This window comes from Jatropha curcas, chromosome 4 (genome assembly GCF_041381405.1).
Source record: "Jatropha curcas cultivar XTBG-Jc1 chromosome 4, XTBG_Jcur_1.0, whole genome shotgun sequence".
Taxonomy (NCBI): domain Eukaryota; kingdom Viridiplantae; phylum Streptophyta; class Magnoliopsida; order Malpighiales; family Euphorbiaceae; genus Jatropha; species Jatropha curcas.
The window spans coordinates 1947179-1964529 of NC_143154.1; the positions used below are offsets into that span (position 1 = coordinate 1947179).

The 17351-nt window shown below is 30.3% G+C and overlaps 2 protein-coding genes across 2 annotated transcripts; both read right to left on the reverse strand.

Moving 5' to 3' along the window:
• Positions 1 to 610: 610 nt before the first annotated feature.
• On the reverse strand, positions 611 to 2388 carry LOC105629081 (thaumatin-like protein 1). Its single transcript, XM_012210602.3, has 3 exons — positions 1925 to 2388; positions 1171 to 1831; positions 611 to 1038 (listed from the first exon to the last, which is right to left on the reverse strand). The coding sequence occupies exons 1-3, from the start codon at positions 1986 to 1988 to the stop codon at positions 819 to 821; spliced, it is 945 nt and encodes a 314-aa protein (XP_012065992.1). The 5' UTR covers positions 1989 to 2388; the 3' UTR covers positions 611 to 818.
• Positions 2389 to 13394: 11006 nt separating this feature from the next.
• Positions 13395 to 15703, reverse strand: LOC105629074 (Pathogenesis-related thaumatin superfamily protein). The gene is given in 4 exon segments (XM_012210595.4): positions 13395 to 13940; positions 13942 to 14013; positions 14372 to 15068; positions 15469 to 15703. Coding segments are annotated over 4 exon segments (873 nt in total). The 5' UTR covers positions 15530 to 15703; the 3' UTR covers positions 13395 to 13897.
• Positions 15704 to 17351: the final 1648 nt, after the last annotated feature.

Sequence of the window (17351 nt, forward strand, 5' to 3'; positions counted from 1 at the left end):
TTAATCTCTCATTCTTTTGGACAATGGCGGAGAACCACAAACTGTCTATTGGGCCTATCGCCTCCTTAAAAAATCCGAAAAAATAAAAATTGTTTTTTTTTTTTTGAAGTTAAAAAATAAAAATTGTTGAAGTTTAAGAAATTTTCCACTTCACCCCAATTCCAACTTTTAATTCAGTGACTTCTTTTCTTGATTGTGCTTAGCAAATATAAAAATTTTCGTTTATATATACTTTTATTTATTTATTTATTCATGGAAGATCATAATATTCTTTTATTTGATATACTTTCCATTGTTACAAGCAAAAAGGAAATGTGAAACCATTCAGTATTAATTAATTTTTTGCATATAGCAAACAAATTACAAGGGTTGGGATTCCCACAAAGTGACCTCCCACATCAACTCATTAATTCTCTACGTCAAAAGTTTACACCTTTGTTCTTTTTTAATTTTTAATCATCTAAATGAAAATAACCTCAATCTTTCTATTTTAACTTTCTTGAATGATTCTTTTGCTTTAGCTATGTAAGCAAAGCTTTGAAGGTGATTTGGATTGCATCACCGTATGGAACAAACAAGAATACATTATATATGCAAGAAAAGAACATAATAAAAGAAAAAAAGGAGAAATATATTTCTAAAAATAATTAATAATATGATGTGCAAAACATTAATTATGCATCATTTGGAAGTGGATTGATTGGTCCCCATATTATTGATTCATCTCTCTCTTTCACCCTTTTTTTTTTTTTTCTCAAAGTTTGCCAATTGATGAAAGATGCTCAATTAGGGTCATTTTGGGAGAGACAGAGCTACAACTACAAGTGATTATTGTAGCAAAGAATGAGAGACGTGACCAAAACAAATGAAAATTGTACTAATGAAATTGAGTTGCTTATTGTTGAATCTCCGGTAGCCAAACTTGCAAGCCATGAACTAGCTAGTTGTGCTTCCTGTATCGCCGCTCCGGCTGCTTCCGATGTCTCTGATTTCGCTGTCGATCCACCTTCTTCTGTCGAATCTCTTGTAGATTTTAAACTGTATGTTTCAATTCAGCATAAGTGTTTATCATCTCATAATGTGGATAAAAATTTATAAATAAGTTCATCATATAGAATTTATAAATTGAAGTTAAATCCATTATATTAATCGAGTTTATTAACTATTTACCTCGGTAAATTAGGGCAAAATGTAATGGTATAATCAGCACCGGTACACGTAAAAGTACTGGAAGCATCATCAAAAGCATAGCTATATGATTTCGGACACGCGCTTTTGAACATCTCTGAATACGTGGAGGGTTTGCAAGTTGACGGTGAATTATACGCGCCACTGCAACAGTACTCGGGATTCCCAAAAGCTTCACAAGCGCTCTTGCAAGCTGCGCCGCCTTCAACTCTAAGCTCACTCGGACACTTCCGATTAAGGTCCGTCACACATCCCGTCGACTCGCACTGGCCGGAGCCTCCATTCACTACAACTACCATCGGCAAATTATAGCCGTCGACGAGGCTAACGTCGTAGAAATCTTGTGTGCCGGAGCCGAGAGTGAATTCAGCTAAAGTGGCAGGCGGAGTAGCAGTATTCCCATTGCATTCGAGTTGGCTGGAGCCACAATCGGCGGTGGAGCAAGAGCCATGACCGGAGCTATCAAAATTACAGCCAGTTCGGGCCCAGAACCGACCGGACCAACCGGTTGGAGCTTGGAAGGAACGAGAGCTGCCTTTGGGCAGTTCAAAACCGGTGGTTTCTAGTTTGGGACTGCCAAGAATTCCAGGCCATACTGTATAATCGCATTTGTTAACAAGTGTAAACGTAGCACTTAAAGCACCTGCAAAAAAATTTATATTAAATCAACATAAATTAGTTTTATTTAATTACAGATTAATTGCAAGTTTATAACATTAAAGAGTTAAATTATTACCTTTAAAAATGAAAAGAAGAGTAAAGCTTAGGAATACAGTGCAAGAATTGGAGAAAGAACCCATCTTTTTGTGTTGGTGCAAGAACAAATTAAAGAAAATGGTTTTTAATTTCAAGAACTGTCTTGTTTTCTCTTTTAAAATTATGGATTATTAGGAAAAGGGTAGAGTCTAATAATCAATTAGGAGAGAAAAATGGTGATGGGGATAGAGCTTTTGATAGTGTAAAGAAGAGATGATCAACGAAAGAGGAAGGAGAAGAATAGGGATAGATGACAAGAAAACAAGAGTTACGAGAAAAATGTTGAGGAAGACCACCCATAAAAATTACCAAGAAAATGTTTCAAGATTATAACTCCACTCTGTCTCTCTCTTACTATATCATCTTTTTTCTCTCAGAGAGGGAGTGGATGGAAGGAGGCTGGTAAGTGAGTGGTGGTGGAGAATCTATACCATCAGCTAAGCAACTCCTCTACCTATTTATAATGAAAAAATAAAAAATAAAAAAAAAGATGACCGCCACAGACTCCGAAATAAAATTTATTTCGTACTCGAAAATGACACGGAGATACTCGTAGAAAAAAAAAATTATATTTTTTTTTATTAAACAAAAGAAGGAACAAACAATGGACACAGAGAAAAGGAAACCACTGTTCGTGTGTGAGAGAGAGTGTACACAGATTCTTTTGGCAAAGGGTCCCCTCTTAGCAATAGCAAAAGAGAGCATTTAGGAAGTAACCAGGAAAATCAGCTTTCCGAGAAATATTTTTTCCTCTCTTCTTTCTTAAATTGAGGATTGCAGTTAGCTAGCGATTAATGGCTAGCTATTGATGTCAAATAATAAGCACTATAAAAGGAAAGTCTTTCCATTAGACTTCAAAATCTAAATTTACATCAGAACTACAGTAAATTTCAATTAGATAGAGAAAGGGAGAGAATGAGAAAAGGAAAGTCTTTCCACTACATGTTTAACAGATAGTAATTTTTTTAAAATTTTTTGTTTTGCTTTTTGGAAACAAAGAGTTGTCTTCTTATGTCCTTTGTGAAGGAAGGAAAACCTTTCTCTCATTTATATATGACTGAAAAAAATTTCGCTGTCGTTGAGGAAAAGTTTTCCATTCTATTCGAACGTTCAACTACGAATTTCTTCTTCCCTTCAGAAAAAGGATAAAATTTTTTTAAACCCTTTACCCTCAGTGACAGTTACATGGAGTGGAGAAGAAAGAGTCACATGATACTGTGTTTTTGGAATCAATAAAGCTTGCTTTTCTTTTGATTCTTTCTTTTATCTAGCTTTGGAATTTCACATATACATATTTTTTTGGATATTACCAAGATGTTCTACCTCCTGTCGAACGTATAGATGAGACACTAATCCCTTTTTGGCCGGAGAACGATTATATTAAAAATCTTCTCCAAAATGCCGACTCCATAACTCGATTCTGCAATTACCACGATCGAATTTAGTACACTTTAACTATTAGACCAAGCTATAATTAATTAACTTTCATATATTTTTTAATAACATCCCTACCTACCTAGGACCAAAAAGTCTAATGTTCCAATATAACGAGTGTGCTTCAAACGAAGAGTTCCAATTCTATATTGAAACCTAAAATTTTAAATTGCAAAATTTAGAGCAATCAAAGATAGAGAAATTACTAATCAGTTCACAAGTTATAATTGTTGAGGGATTACCAGCTTCCTTAATAAGCAGTGCTCAAACAAACAAACAAATAGCTTTTAGAACTTAGAAAATTGGGTTTTCTTCTTTTGTAAGTTTGACACAAGATGAAGACTTTTGACTTTTCAAGACTAATTTCTGAAAGTTACTTAAAATTCCACAGCTTCATGAGAAAGTTCAGGTAACCCAATAACAAACAATATAAGTTAGGAACCTAGTCTGCAAGTTTTCCTTCTTTTCTTGCATTCCTTCTTAAAGTAAGGTGTGAAATCAAATTCTAATTTTTTTAGAATATATTTCATTTTATTTAGATGAATGCTTATAAGTTATAGCTATGAAAAATCACATTATGTCAAATTTCAAGTAAGCAATCATTTGAAATGATTAGTTATGTGAATTAACCCTTAATTTTAATTATTATTTCTTTATTTTTAATATTAATTTCATATAAAGATATTATTATATAATACAATAATGATAACCAAAAAAAAAAAAAAACTTTTTTATTTTGTTCCAAAAAACTTAATTTTTTATTTCTTTTCCATCCCTATTTTTTAACCTCCGCTCTTGAAATTTTGTTCCACCCACTAATTTTATAAATAAAATACTAATAGTTCAACTCTAACCATGTAAATCAATTTCTTCTCTTTATTCTTTCCAAAGCAATGGGAAACTTAATTAAAATTTCTTTTCTCTTTTTGTCTCTTACACGTCTTCGGGAGAAACAATTTCAAGATCATAGAAAGAAGTTTGGGGAACAGCTATCAATTTTTCCTGTGGCCAACAACTCCACACGTATGATATTAGTCTACATGGAACTTTAACATGCAAAGGTCTCAATTTTATTTGGAACCAAAAACAAAAAATAAAAAATAAAAAATAAAACACTTTAAAGCTCAGTTCTTCACAATTCATAGTGCAACTTCCATTGAAGTTCTTTGGTCGTTTCAATTCTTTATTTATGTTCTTCTTCCTTTCAAGTGGGACACCTCTTGTCTTAGCTTTGCTTTTGTTTTAAACTAAGAATTAATATTTGTAAATAAATAAAATTTAAAATATTGGATTTATAAGAACCATATATTAAAACCCTTTAATGGAAATTTAATCTCTTTTCAACTTTCATTTGTTTTTGGTAATTTTTGAACTAAATGATAATTTAATTAGCTTTCAAGAGATAACTTATCATAGTATCTAATTGCTAAAAATCATCAATTGACCATATGAATTATTAATTTACTAGGCTTTTCTTGTGCCAAATGCCAAAGTTGGTGATGGGTTTAATTAATTAACAGCAACAACTTGAGGATTAAAAAACAAATTATGAGAGTGACAGGAGTAGCCCACGCATGTTGATTAGTAATTTTTAATTGCTAATTTGATGAGTAAGATTCAAATTAATCATATATACTATCTATATGAGATCCAACTCGGATACCATTAACGAATCGATTTAGAAATAAAGATCGATTTCATTCCTAAAGTTATTTAGCATGATAAATAAAATTAAATTTGATATTTTTAAGCTAATTTAACCCTCGATTTTATTTTAATTTTTACGAAATTAATGAATTGATTTAATTTAATATCTTTTTTTTTTATTCTTTTTTGTCCTAAAATAAAAACACTTGTATGAAAATGCCGCTTTTGATTTCGCTAAACAAGTTTCGAGGGTGAAATTGGTTTTTATTCCCAAATCTTACACAGAGTTTTTACCTACACTAATACAGGTAGTTGTGTTATTATAAATGAAGCCGAAGAATCTAACACGTGTAAATCAACTTACTTTCTAATTCTAATTAACCTCTTTTTAGTGGGCCTAAAATGGGTGTGGAGTGATGTTATAGGACAGAGACCTGGCCCATAGAAAAATACTTTTGCCATTTCCAACCTCTGAAATCATCAAAGTCTCTTTGGCTGGAAACACATACTTCAATTTTACCCATATTTATTATTGACTATATATATATATATATTAGTTTGTCAATTTTACCATATTTATTAGTGTTTTGTAGTAAAATTAGATGGGGAGTTTTTAATTTCAAGAAGGGTAATTTAGACATCAATGTGTTCCGATTATTTTTTTTAATTCTTGTGAAAAGATCAAATATTGTTATTAAAGTATAGAAGGAAGGGGTATATATAAGAAAATCAATGGATTTAGTATATAAATTTAAACTTTAAATCACAATTAATAAATTTAGTAGAAGTAAATGCTTCGAAAATCGAAGCAATAATTACATTTTTTTGTTACATTTTGAATTATTGTAATTACTAAATGAATAAAACTCGATCACTGGAATTAATATTAAGAAATCAAGACTTAGACGTTCCTCTTCTTGTTTTTAGTTTTTTGAATTCAAACAAGTGTATTTCTAGGTATTCGTTAAGATAAAAATGATATAATAATAATAATTTTTTAAAAAAACTATAAATTAGTTGTGTATAGGTCACAACCACAAGCGTGATAACTTGTTGAAATTATCACAAATTTGATTTTCAATTAATGGGTTCTTATCATTATATAAGAAGACTCTATATATATATATATATTACACACTTCCATCAACATCCATCAGAACAAGGTCCCTCTTTTATGCCATGGATGCTCCTTTACATGCGTGTAAAGGAAATTAGGATAATTTTTTTTTTTTTTTAACTTTTCTTCTTCTTTTTGGCTATCTTTTTCCTTCTCTGGGAACATCATCTCATGATCAGATGATACTCTTCTTACCCTTTTTTTTTTTCTTCTCTCTGAAAAAGAATCCAACCGTTCTTTTCTTAAAGTTATACGTACGTACATGATGGCATTGGCAACTCTAAACCCATTTCCCATTATTTTTAAAATCATTCTTTCTGAATTGGGTTAAGCTTTATGATGGATCGCATTGCTTGGATCATGTAAAATATATATATGAGTTGGCATTGTTAAACAGACAATATTGGAATGGATAGATACTGCAAAAGGAGAATGTATATATTAAATATGTAAAGTTTGTAAAAACATTTAGACATAACTCAGAAAAGATGTCAAAAAAGGGAAAATTGAGGAGGAAAATTAAGTTTTTTGTCTCATTAATCACTGGAAAAAAACAGGTTGCTATGGAGATCATATATATCATTAGTAATATTATAAAAAAAAATATTGCTAATAATCTAAAATTTAATCGTTCCATACACCATCAATATTGTATTGTAAAATAATTATATAAAGACAATGTTATTTCCGGTCCATTAAATCTTCTATGAATAAAAAAAAAAGACAATGTTTAATATTTGAAGATACGCAAACGTTGACAACAAAAACTCTTAAGGATTTTTCAATTACTCATTTTCAAAGTTGAAAGTTCTAAGTTGGAGTTTTAATGACAAAATCTTAACAGGATTTTTTCTTATAAAAATAACTTGCTTTTATTTTGGAGAATTAATAAAATTCTAAAGATTTTAGTAAAAGAAAAATGTTCAGATGAATAAATATAGTTAAAATAATTACATCTTCTCGTCTTTCAATTGTTATTTTTTTCTTTTCATTATATCTGTGTGTACATCTCTGGATATAAAATAATTTCAAATTTGATTTGATGAAGTAAAATGGATACATCATACATGAACAATAATAAAAGTAATTATTCTTTATTATTATTTTATTTTAAAGAGTGTTATGATAATAGAAATGACTCTTAAAACGCAATTACTAGATAGTAATTATAAGAAATTGTTTCCTTTTGCAATTATAGTCAAGCAAACCTTATCCATCATACATAGCAAGCAACTTTAAACTTCTGAATTTTGATCCTTAAAAATTTACTTTCCGAGTCATCAAATGAAGTGAAGTTTGAAGAAAGCTTAATGAGGCCAAGAAAACTAGGATTAAAAGTCTTTTTTTGTGCTGTATATTCGAAATGACAAATAACGAAATATTTGTTTATTTTGTCTTTTTTCTTTTTTAGGTCTATTAGGAGAATGCACAAAAAGTTAATAGTCCAGCTGTCTTTCTCTATTTGTACTCCACTTTAAAATTTCATCGTTTACAGAGGCGGCTTCATTTTTTTCTGTAAAATAATTTATAAAAAAATATTTTAAATAATTTTTTATTATTTAAAATATTCAGAAAAATAAATTAATTAAAAATATTTTTTTAGTAAAAAAATAACAATTTTTATTTTTAAGAGCATAAAAATATTTTTTAAATTTTTTACGAATTTATTATAATTTTATAAATTTATATTTTTTTTTAATTTATTAATTACTGATAGCTACTGTTACCGCTCATTATTCACTGTTAGCCGCCATCGTTTGCCACTACCGTTGGTCACCTATTACTTTTATAATTTATTTTTTTTTTTTTTTTTCATTATTCTCGTATTTAATGTGAAACTTGTTTTTTGACGGCTGGGAGAATGAAAGAAAAAACTACCTACAACGCGGTCTTGGATAAGCTTTCCAGGAAATCATGAAATTACCAGAGTACCGTTTGGATTTTTTTTTTTTTTTTTTGGTAGGGATAAGAGTAGCGTTTGGATGAGCATTTAAATTTGAGATTTAATATATGATATTTTAAAACATTGAATAGAGCAATAAAATTACATTTAATTAGTAATTTATATAAAAGTATATATTTTTATATTTGAAAATATAATTTGATGGTCCACAGATGCCTTTTAAACTTAAATTCTATTGAAATTATTTATATAATAATTAGCTCAAAATATAAATATATATCCACTAAATTGCGTGATTGTTACTGGATAGCACTAGAAAGTATTTGACAGACTCAGACTTTAAAAGTTAGGGTGCAAAACAAATTTATAAAAATTAATAGAGGTTAAATCAAAAGATAAACCTTTTTTTTTTTCAGGATTATAATCAAAAATTTTGGAAAAAAAAAAAAAAGCCGTCCCGTCCCGTCTCCTTGTCAAGGTCATGTTAAAAAAAAAAAAAAAGGATTATGGAGGCACCAGTGCATTCACATGTTTCACATTTTCTTTTTTCTTTATTCAATATCTGGTGATGTTTTGATTCGTAGGAAATAGCTAGCGTGTTAAATGTTTTCTTTCAGCCCTATAAATCTGCTGTTCCTTGCAGATATCGAAGGAAATTAGTAAATATTTTTTAAAAAATATTTCGCCTTTATTTTTTTTTTTAAATATATAGTTAGAAATACCGTCATTTCGATAAAAATTTTTAATTTTATTTATTTGATATATTAATGGGATCATAAACTCGGTTTAGATAAATTTTTTTCAGGTATTAAAAGGTGTTTCCTAAAGTTGGTGTGGAATCACTAACCAATTTATCCATATTGAACATGGTCAATAACCACGATCTATAGCGTGCATAGTTATTTCTTGAATTGGTTCATTTCTAACATGGTTTGATTTCTTGGTGGTGACTTATAAAATCAAACTAGTGTAGTGACTATTGTTTACCGGTTTAACCAATTTGACTTGGTTAAAACCAAGGAAGAAAAGAGAAAAAGAAAATTTTTATTTACCTGTTATTCCTTTTTTGGATATCTCAAAATATTTGTAAGATTTCTACATTTATATATTTAAACAATTACTTTTTCTCTTTATAATTGTTTATTAAATAAATTACTTTTATTAATCAATTAATGAGTTAAGGATGAAAAGGATAAAATAGTTTTTATTGACCAAATTTTTAATATACGTGTTTTGTCGAACCATGCAAAAAAAAAATGAAACGGGGAGAGTATGAACTACACATGCGTGATTTTGATAATATATATCAATTAGGAGCGCAGATGAATAAATAATAATGTTGGATTGTGATTATATCTAGGTACTATTTACTACAAGTCAACAAGTACCAAACAATTTTTTTTTTTTTTTTTTGAGAAAAAACTTTTTTTTGTTAATGCATAAGTTTAATTTAATGGGAAGATGGATTAATTATATAGATGATATAGACAGAGACTTCAAGTTCTAACCGCTGGTTAAATAAATTCAATATAGACGACGGAGACCCAAACTCTCACTTCAACCATGAGTTAATTTATGTATATAAAAAAACTCAAGGCCAAAAAGATTAGGTTTTTAATTGAAAAATTTTAGAAAATAAATGATATTGTCATGAAATTTTTAATTTTAATTAAAATACATTACATATTGAAATAATATTTTAACATTATCAAGTATTTGATTTTTGTGAACGAAGAAAATTTTTACAGTGAGTGCTTTCTCTTTATAAACTTAACAAGGTAAGAGCATGATTAAGCGTAGTCCAACAGACCGAAAAATTCAACATTAATATTTGATTTCTTTTTGTTTTTTTAGAAATTAATATATGGAGGTTGTGATTTTAATTAATTATTTTAAGAGGTTTTTTTTTTTTTGAAAATTTTTTTAAGAGAAATTATTAGACTTAGAGCATTGGTGGCTTAAGGATTAGACTTATCCTAATGGTTTGCAAAAATTATGAAATCTATCTAGTAGTAAAAAGCAAGCTCTTTTATTCGTAAAAAAAAAAAAAAAAGTAAGCTTTTTTTAATCCGCTAATTCTTTAATTCCAATTTATTTAAGACCATCCAAGAACCCATTTTATCCCCTTGAGAATCTTAATCCATATCTACACTTATCAAATTGTCACTTTAGCCACAATTAGTTGTAATTGCAATTAGGAGAATTAATCTCATTGGCCAAACAAAAAACTTCTTTTCTTAATTATATAGCTGGTTTTGAAAAAAGCTTATGACCGCTTTTAGAATATATTGCAAACAGCTATGAATTTTTGTCCAATTTGCTTTCTTAATGCATTGATGACACCATGCATACCTTTTCTTTTATTTAATTATTATACTTTAATTAATGTTTGAACTTGTAATTTTGTAATTTTAAAGATAATCTCATTGTCATTCAATCAAACTTCATCTGTGGTTAATATATATATATATATATATATATATATATATATATATATGTATTTAGAGGGTCTTCGATTTAGGTGATTCATGCAATTAGGGATGGCTAAATTCCCATTTTTAGAATCAAAATTGTTAATCTTCGGTTCGATTCTAATTTCATATTATTTAGAACTAAAATCGGTGGTTCCGAAACTGTGGTCATCCCTATATGTAATTGATAGCTGATTTAATATTCAACGGCTAGCTAATAGATATTCTCTCTTTTCCAAAATATAAGTTATTTTTTATTGTTTATTTTATCTCAAAATATATGTCGTTTTGAGTATTTTAAGGAGCAATAAATAATATTTTTTCAATATTACCCTTATTTATATTTAATACCATAATTATTAAAATTCAGGAGAATTAATTGTTTTATTAATATTTGTGCAAAAACCTTAAACGACTTATATTTTGAGACAGAGGAAGTATTTGGTATGTTTTTTAATCTGCAGTTGATAGTTGATAAAAATCTCAAACAACTGTTTAATTCAGCTACGTAGCATTTTTTTTTTTTATCAAATGCTAGTTAATTTATTTTATTTGAATTTCATTAACCTCAGAAATATAATTACTAATAAAAAATATTACAATTAATATTTTTTGATAATTTTATTTATAGTTATTTAAAATAATAATTTTATTTAATATTATTAAAAAATTAATTAATATTTTTATTTACATGAGACATTAGAATAAAAAATAATATATTCACATTAAAAATAAAAAAATACATTGCATAATATATAAACAAAAAGACATTCACGGCCACCAAATACCAATATTTATAAGCCAATTGCTACCAATTATACAGGCGTTAACAAGTCAAAACTTAGATGCATATATATATATTTTTTTTTGAATATTAGAGGAGCAGGGATTTTATCGTAGATCTATCGTCATGTCATATATGTATTTACTATTAGGTTATGTCATGATTTGTAAACTTAGACGCATGTTACTTATTAACATTTAGCTAATTATCACTTAGGTTCTGAAGTTAGACTTGAGTTTCTAATCTCTCGTCCAATGATAAATACTTAATGAAATTAAAATTGAAAACTAATTCCACATGTTTTTTTTTATAAACCATCGGTATTCGGACGTTATTATCAGAGACTGTCTAATCCAGCTCGGAATTTAGTCACAGTTAAGATTTTTAAAATGAAATAGAATTTATATAAATTTTAATATTTGTGATGATACTTAAAATGAGAAACTCAACTTAATTTCATATTTTTTTGATAAATTTATAATTTGATTTAACATGTGAGAATTGTTTGAAGTATTCTTAAATGAAATATAGAGGTAGAAAAAGATAACTTAGGAATAAGAGAGATAAAAAGCATAGAAGGAAGAGAAAAGAAGGCTAGAGAAATAAAAAGATTGATATGAAAATTATAAAAAAAAAAAAAAAAAGGAAAAGAAAAGAAAAGGGAGACCCCGATAAGCATCTTGGACTAAAATTTTAGTTGTATAAATTTCACATATATATAATATTATTATTATTATAAAAAAAAGAAGAGATTTTCAGAGTAAGCATTTGAGAATTAAAGTTTAGGTAAATTAAAAGATATTTCCCTCTCAATATATATATATATATATATATATAGTTAGTTTCTTAAATCGGAGAAAGTCGTCCCATATAATCTTTATTATATTCTCTTTATTTATTATTATATTTTTATTTTTTCATTTAATACAGTAATTATTTTTTCACCAAGAATAGAGTACTTGAATCCAAGTCAATAATTAACTAATTCAGATTAAAATATTATACTCTTTTTTTTACTTTGATAAATAATGCTGAAGTGGGGGTTGCAACACCTCATAAAACGAAATTGAATATGGTAATAATTTATTCATAGGATATGTAACTAAATTTCTATGTGGCATAAACAAAAGGAAAATGTATTAAAATTAGTAAATTTGTATGTTCAATAAATAATTTTCTCCATTTAATTCTAGAATTTATTATACTATTATCTTTTTACTATTTTAATAAATAAATAAAAAAATCTGTGAGGCCCAAAGTAGCTTGATCGCCGTATGAGCCCATTCTAAGCCGAAAACTTGGACTCAAAAATACAATATTAAATAGCCCGAAAAGTCTTTAGCCCTAGCTATATCTGTAGCTCTTCAGTCTTCACCGTGTGAGTTGCAAAATCAATAACTAGTATATGTTGGTTTGGTCTGATCAGTTTAATCGATTTTCAGCCTAACTGACCGATTTCTATAAAATCAAACCAAAAATGAAAGAAAATTTAGTTAAACCATCTAAACCGATAATTATATTTCTTATAAGCAGACCGATTGAACTGAGCTAGTGCAGTTCGATTTTTAATTCGATGTGGCCGGTTCTTTTGCTCACCGAAATTGCTAGGTTCGATAATTTAACAAGTAACATCTAAATTACCACGATGTTGTTCATTATCCGCTATATTAAATCGATTGTCAGGAATAATTAGATAATTGTAGATACTCGACCCATTACTAGTAAAGAGATAAAATTATTATTGTTGAAAGAGTTAATTAGTTCTTAATCAAAGATCCCGTCAATTTGATAAATGTTATTTCATAACTTATTGATTGAAACTGAATTTTTAAGATCAAAGTCCAACGATTTATTATTAACCGAATCAAAGATATAAATTTAATATTAATCGCAGAAACCTTCTCTTCTAATATCTCTGTCACGAAACCAATACATACATATATATATATATATATATATATATATATATAATGAATAATCGAACCGCAGCAATAACGTGGACCATACATGTATATTACATTAAACAAATTTGCAACTGTAAGAGGTGACAGCGAATTGAAAACGCTTGGGTTAGATTAAAAGGACCAACGAATGTGAACTAATCAAAGTTGGCATTATTATTAGGCAAAAGTTAAGAAACATAAAATTAGATTATCCAGCTAATAATAACGGTATGCAATACAAATATAATATAATAATTAAATATTACAATCTCCAAATCAACATGAAAACCCACTTTTGGTTCGTTGCTCTCATTTGCTTCTACACTAATGCGTCTCTTTCTTTCTTTCTTTCTTGTCTTTGTCCAAATCACAAGCGTGATTGCTGATGTGGCCTTTACCGTTTTCTCCATTCTATTATGTATTACGATTCCCATCACATCTATTCACCGCAAATTATGCAAAATCTTCCTCGATTTTTCTCATAATTGCTGCCGAATCGTGCAATTCTTCAATTCAATTATCTAATTTCTCCATCAATTTATCACTTCGGGTCGTGAATCTCACCTGATAATGTCTTTTTCAGAAGTGAAATTCACCTTGTCGCGAAGGAAAAATGTTTGACTTTCGCTTATAGATGTAAATAAAATATAATTTTCATAAGAGTTGCCACAACCGCCAGATAGCCGCCATAAATGGAGTAAGGTGACGTGATACGAGTGCCGGCCGAGACTTCCACCGCCTCTGGATACTGTCTATTAGCCGACTTAACACTGCAACCACCGTCACCAAATTCAGATTACGAAAAAAAAATTTTAAAAAAAAATTTTGTATAACTTAACAATAAATAACTAAGACGTGCAGGACATACTGATACTGAGACTCAGACAATCAGAAACCAGAAGTGGGAAAAGGTCCCATCCTTTAACGACCGACCGACCGACCGACCTCCTTATAGGTCAAAAACGCCTTAAAGAAATCACAGCATTGGCTAGCTCAGATTTTTTTTTCTTTATTTTCCTATATTAATTAAACATTTTGGAAAAATAATTGGATTTCCAGCATTTCCCAATTTTAAATCATATAAAAAAAAGACTCACACTAAATTTTGAAAATTGGAGGAGGAATTACCTGGTGGAAGGTGCAGGGCAAAATGTGATGGCATAGTCAGCTCCGGCGCAAGTAAAAGTGCTGGTTCCGTCGTCATAAGCGTAGCTGTAAGCTCTAGGACAAGCATTTTTAAAGAATTCTGAGTAGGAGCTAGGCTTGCAAGTATTAGGATTTCCATACTCCCCACTACAGCAATATTGCGGATCCCCAAACGCATCGCACGCGCTTTTACACGCCACGCTCTCTCCGCTTCCGCTGTCCATTACTTTAAGGTCGGTCGGGCACAAATTGTTCAACTCCGCCGAACAACCGGTTATCGTACAATTACCATCGGTGCCGCCTTGTGGTGTTATTAGCATTGGAAGGTTGTAGCCGTCAACGAGGCTGACGTCGTAGAAATCGAGACCATCAGCTCCGTTAAGAGTGAATTCTGCAAGGGTAGCTGGAGGGGCGGCGCCATCACCGGAGCATTCGATAGAATTAGACCCACAATCGCCTGTTAAGCAAGTGAATTTGCCTATTGTGGTATCTTCTGTGCAGAGAGTTCGGCCCCATAAACGGCCAGACCAAGAGGCTGGGATTGCGACGGAGTTCGATTCGCCTGGTTGAAGAGCGAAGCCAGTGGTGGAGAGTTGCGCCGTGCCGGCGTTTGAAAGTATTCCTGGCCAAACTGTATAGCTGCACTTGTTTGTGATGGTAAACGTGGCTGAATATGCACCTATGTGACAAAAAATGGCTTCAATTGAGAAATAATGTAGCACCGCCATATAAAATCACAAACGATATAAGAATATAATTTTGGTGCGAAATTGATACAATTTAAATTTTAAATAAAAAGATTAACTAAAATTAATTCAATTCACTTAAATCAAATTAATCAAAAGATAGGGAGAATTAATTAGTTGAAAAATATTAAAAAATTTAGAACTAAGACTTAATTATTGTTATCGCTATCCCGCGCAAACATATAGCGTAAAAAAAAAAGAGTTATGACTTAATGATACTAGTTTGACGTTATCCCGTGCAAAAATACAGTGTAGATGTACCAATGAATTTTTATGTGATGATACTAAAACAATATCTAAAAAGAAAGATTGTGAATGGCAATTGAAAGTTACCTGAAGAAATGAGAAGGAAAGAAAGAAAGAAGAGAGGAAAGTGGAGGTGAGAAAGGGCCATTGAAGAGTGAGGAGGAGAAGAAGAGATTTTAAGTTTGTAAAAGATGGTATGGAAATGTTGGGAGTGGGGAAGAAAAAATATATATAGGTAAGTAGGGGAATTAGCAAGTGGAAAGGGAGAAAAGTGGGATTCATGTGGTAGGAGTATGGAGAAAGGGGACGTATTTATAAGCACAGCACATGCAAACCAAATAAGAGTAAGGTCGGTTCATAGTATGGAGGAGTATGTCATGTTTTTGTAGTTTAGTACTGTCTGATTAATGCTTTCTTAAGCTAAAGGGAAAGATAGGTTGTTTCTTTCTCTCTCTCTAGCTAACCATTCGTAAATGCCAGACAGAAAATTATATATTAAAAAAATTAATTAAATTAAATTAAAATTTTAAAAAATTAAATATATAGGCCAGGCTTTTGGAAGTATGCAAAGGATGCATTGAGATTCTGCAAACTCTGTTGTTACAGTTACAGAAAAGGGCATCAACTAGCAAGAGGGCTCCAAATTCACGTACTGAAATAGAAACAAAACAGGTAGATGATATGGTGATATTCTGCACAGCACATGACTAGAATTCAATTTGATGGAAGGGAAGAAAAGGTCAGAGAAAGAAAGAAAGAGAGGAGGAAAGAATCTAGGTCATTAGAGGTCAAATAAATCAATTAGAAATGAATTTTACTTTTTAACCGCTTAAAGAGGATTCCTTCAAATCCCAATAAACTGAGTTCAGATGTCCCTTGGGACAGTGGAAAAGATAAGAAAAAATATATATATTTCTTTGTCAACTTGTTTAAAGAGAGGTCAAAAAATGAAATACAGAATTGCTGCTTGTGTCTTTTTACAGGCTCTACTTAATTTCAATTGCACAAGCGAGCAACTTGACAGTCATGACACTGTCCTATCTTTGCAAATTGCACTGCAGGAATAAAAATCTCGCTTTGAGATTTGTGGGTAGACTTTGTAAGCCAATCATATGGACTTTGGGGCTGGGTTGGACAGTACTCGGTTAATGGGAGCAAAAGTAGTTCGCAAATGGTAGGAAAAGATTCCTCTGTTTGCGATTATTCTGTCAAGGCAGGCCCAGGGCCCAAGCTTTCCAGTCCTCCCACATTAATTCAGTTTTCGAATATAACTAAAACGGGCCTTGGAGGCTACAAACGAGACCCAACACAAAGTAGTAAATATAACCTAAGCTATGCTATAATCCTCCGAAGCAAATAATATGATTTCAAGGGAATATATATATAGCTGAAGTAGAGTTTTTTTTTTTTTAAAAGGGAAATCACAAAATTAACTTTAGCACCACAAAAAAAAAAAAAAAAAAGAAATCTACTCCAAAGTACACGAATTTGTGGTACTCCAAGAAGTCAGCCAGCCACCAAGTCCTTCAATTAAAGCCCAAAACCACACTGCAAGGGCTCAACCATCAAAAGGCCTGAAACTCCACCCAAGTCCCAGCCATGCTGCCCTATGAAGGATGGGAGAAAATATAAAAATAGAACACTCCGGCTCAACCCCTACTATTAGCACAGGCAAAGCCATGGACATGCAGCTACCTGTTCCTATCAAATTTCGCAATAGGAGACGCACGGCATTTAAATCAACGACGCCTAAATCTAAAAATATTATAAATTCAACATTCCCGTCATATTCCATATTGCGTGATATGCAAATAAGGCCAATCTACCTGTTCGCCACAAGTAATTTTCACTACCCAAGCTAACTGGCAGTCTAGCGTTTTGTATACAAGTTTGCATTTATGTTGTATCAGTAACACAAAATTGTATATAATGATAAATAGTACAATTTGTAGAAGGTAAACTGCAGAAGG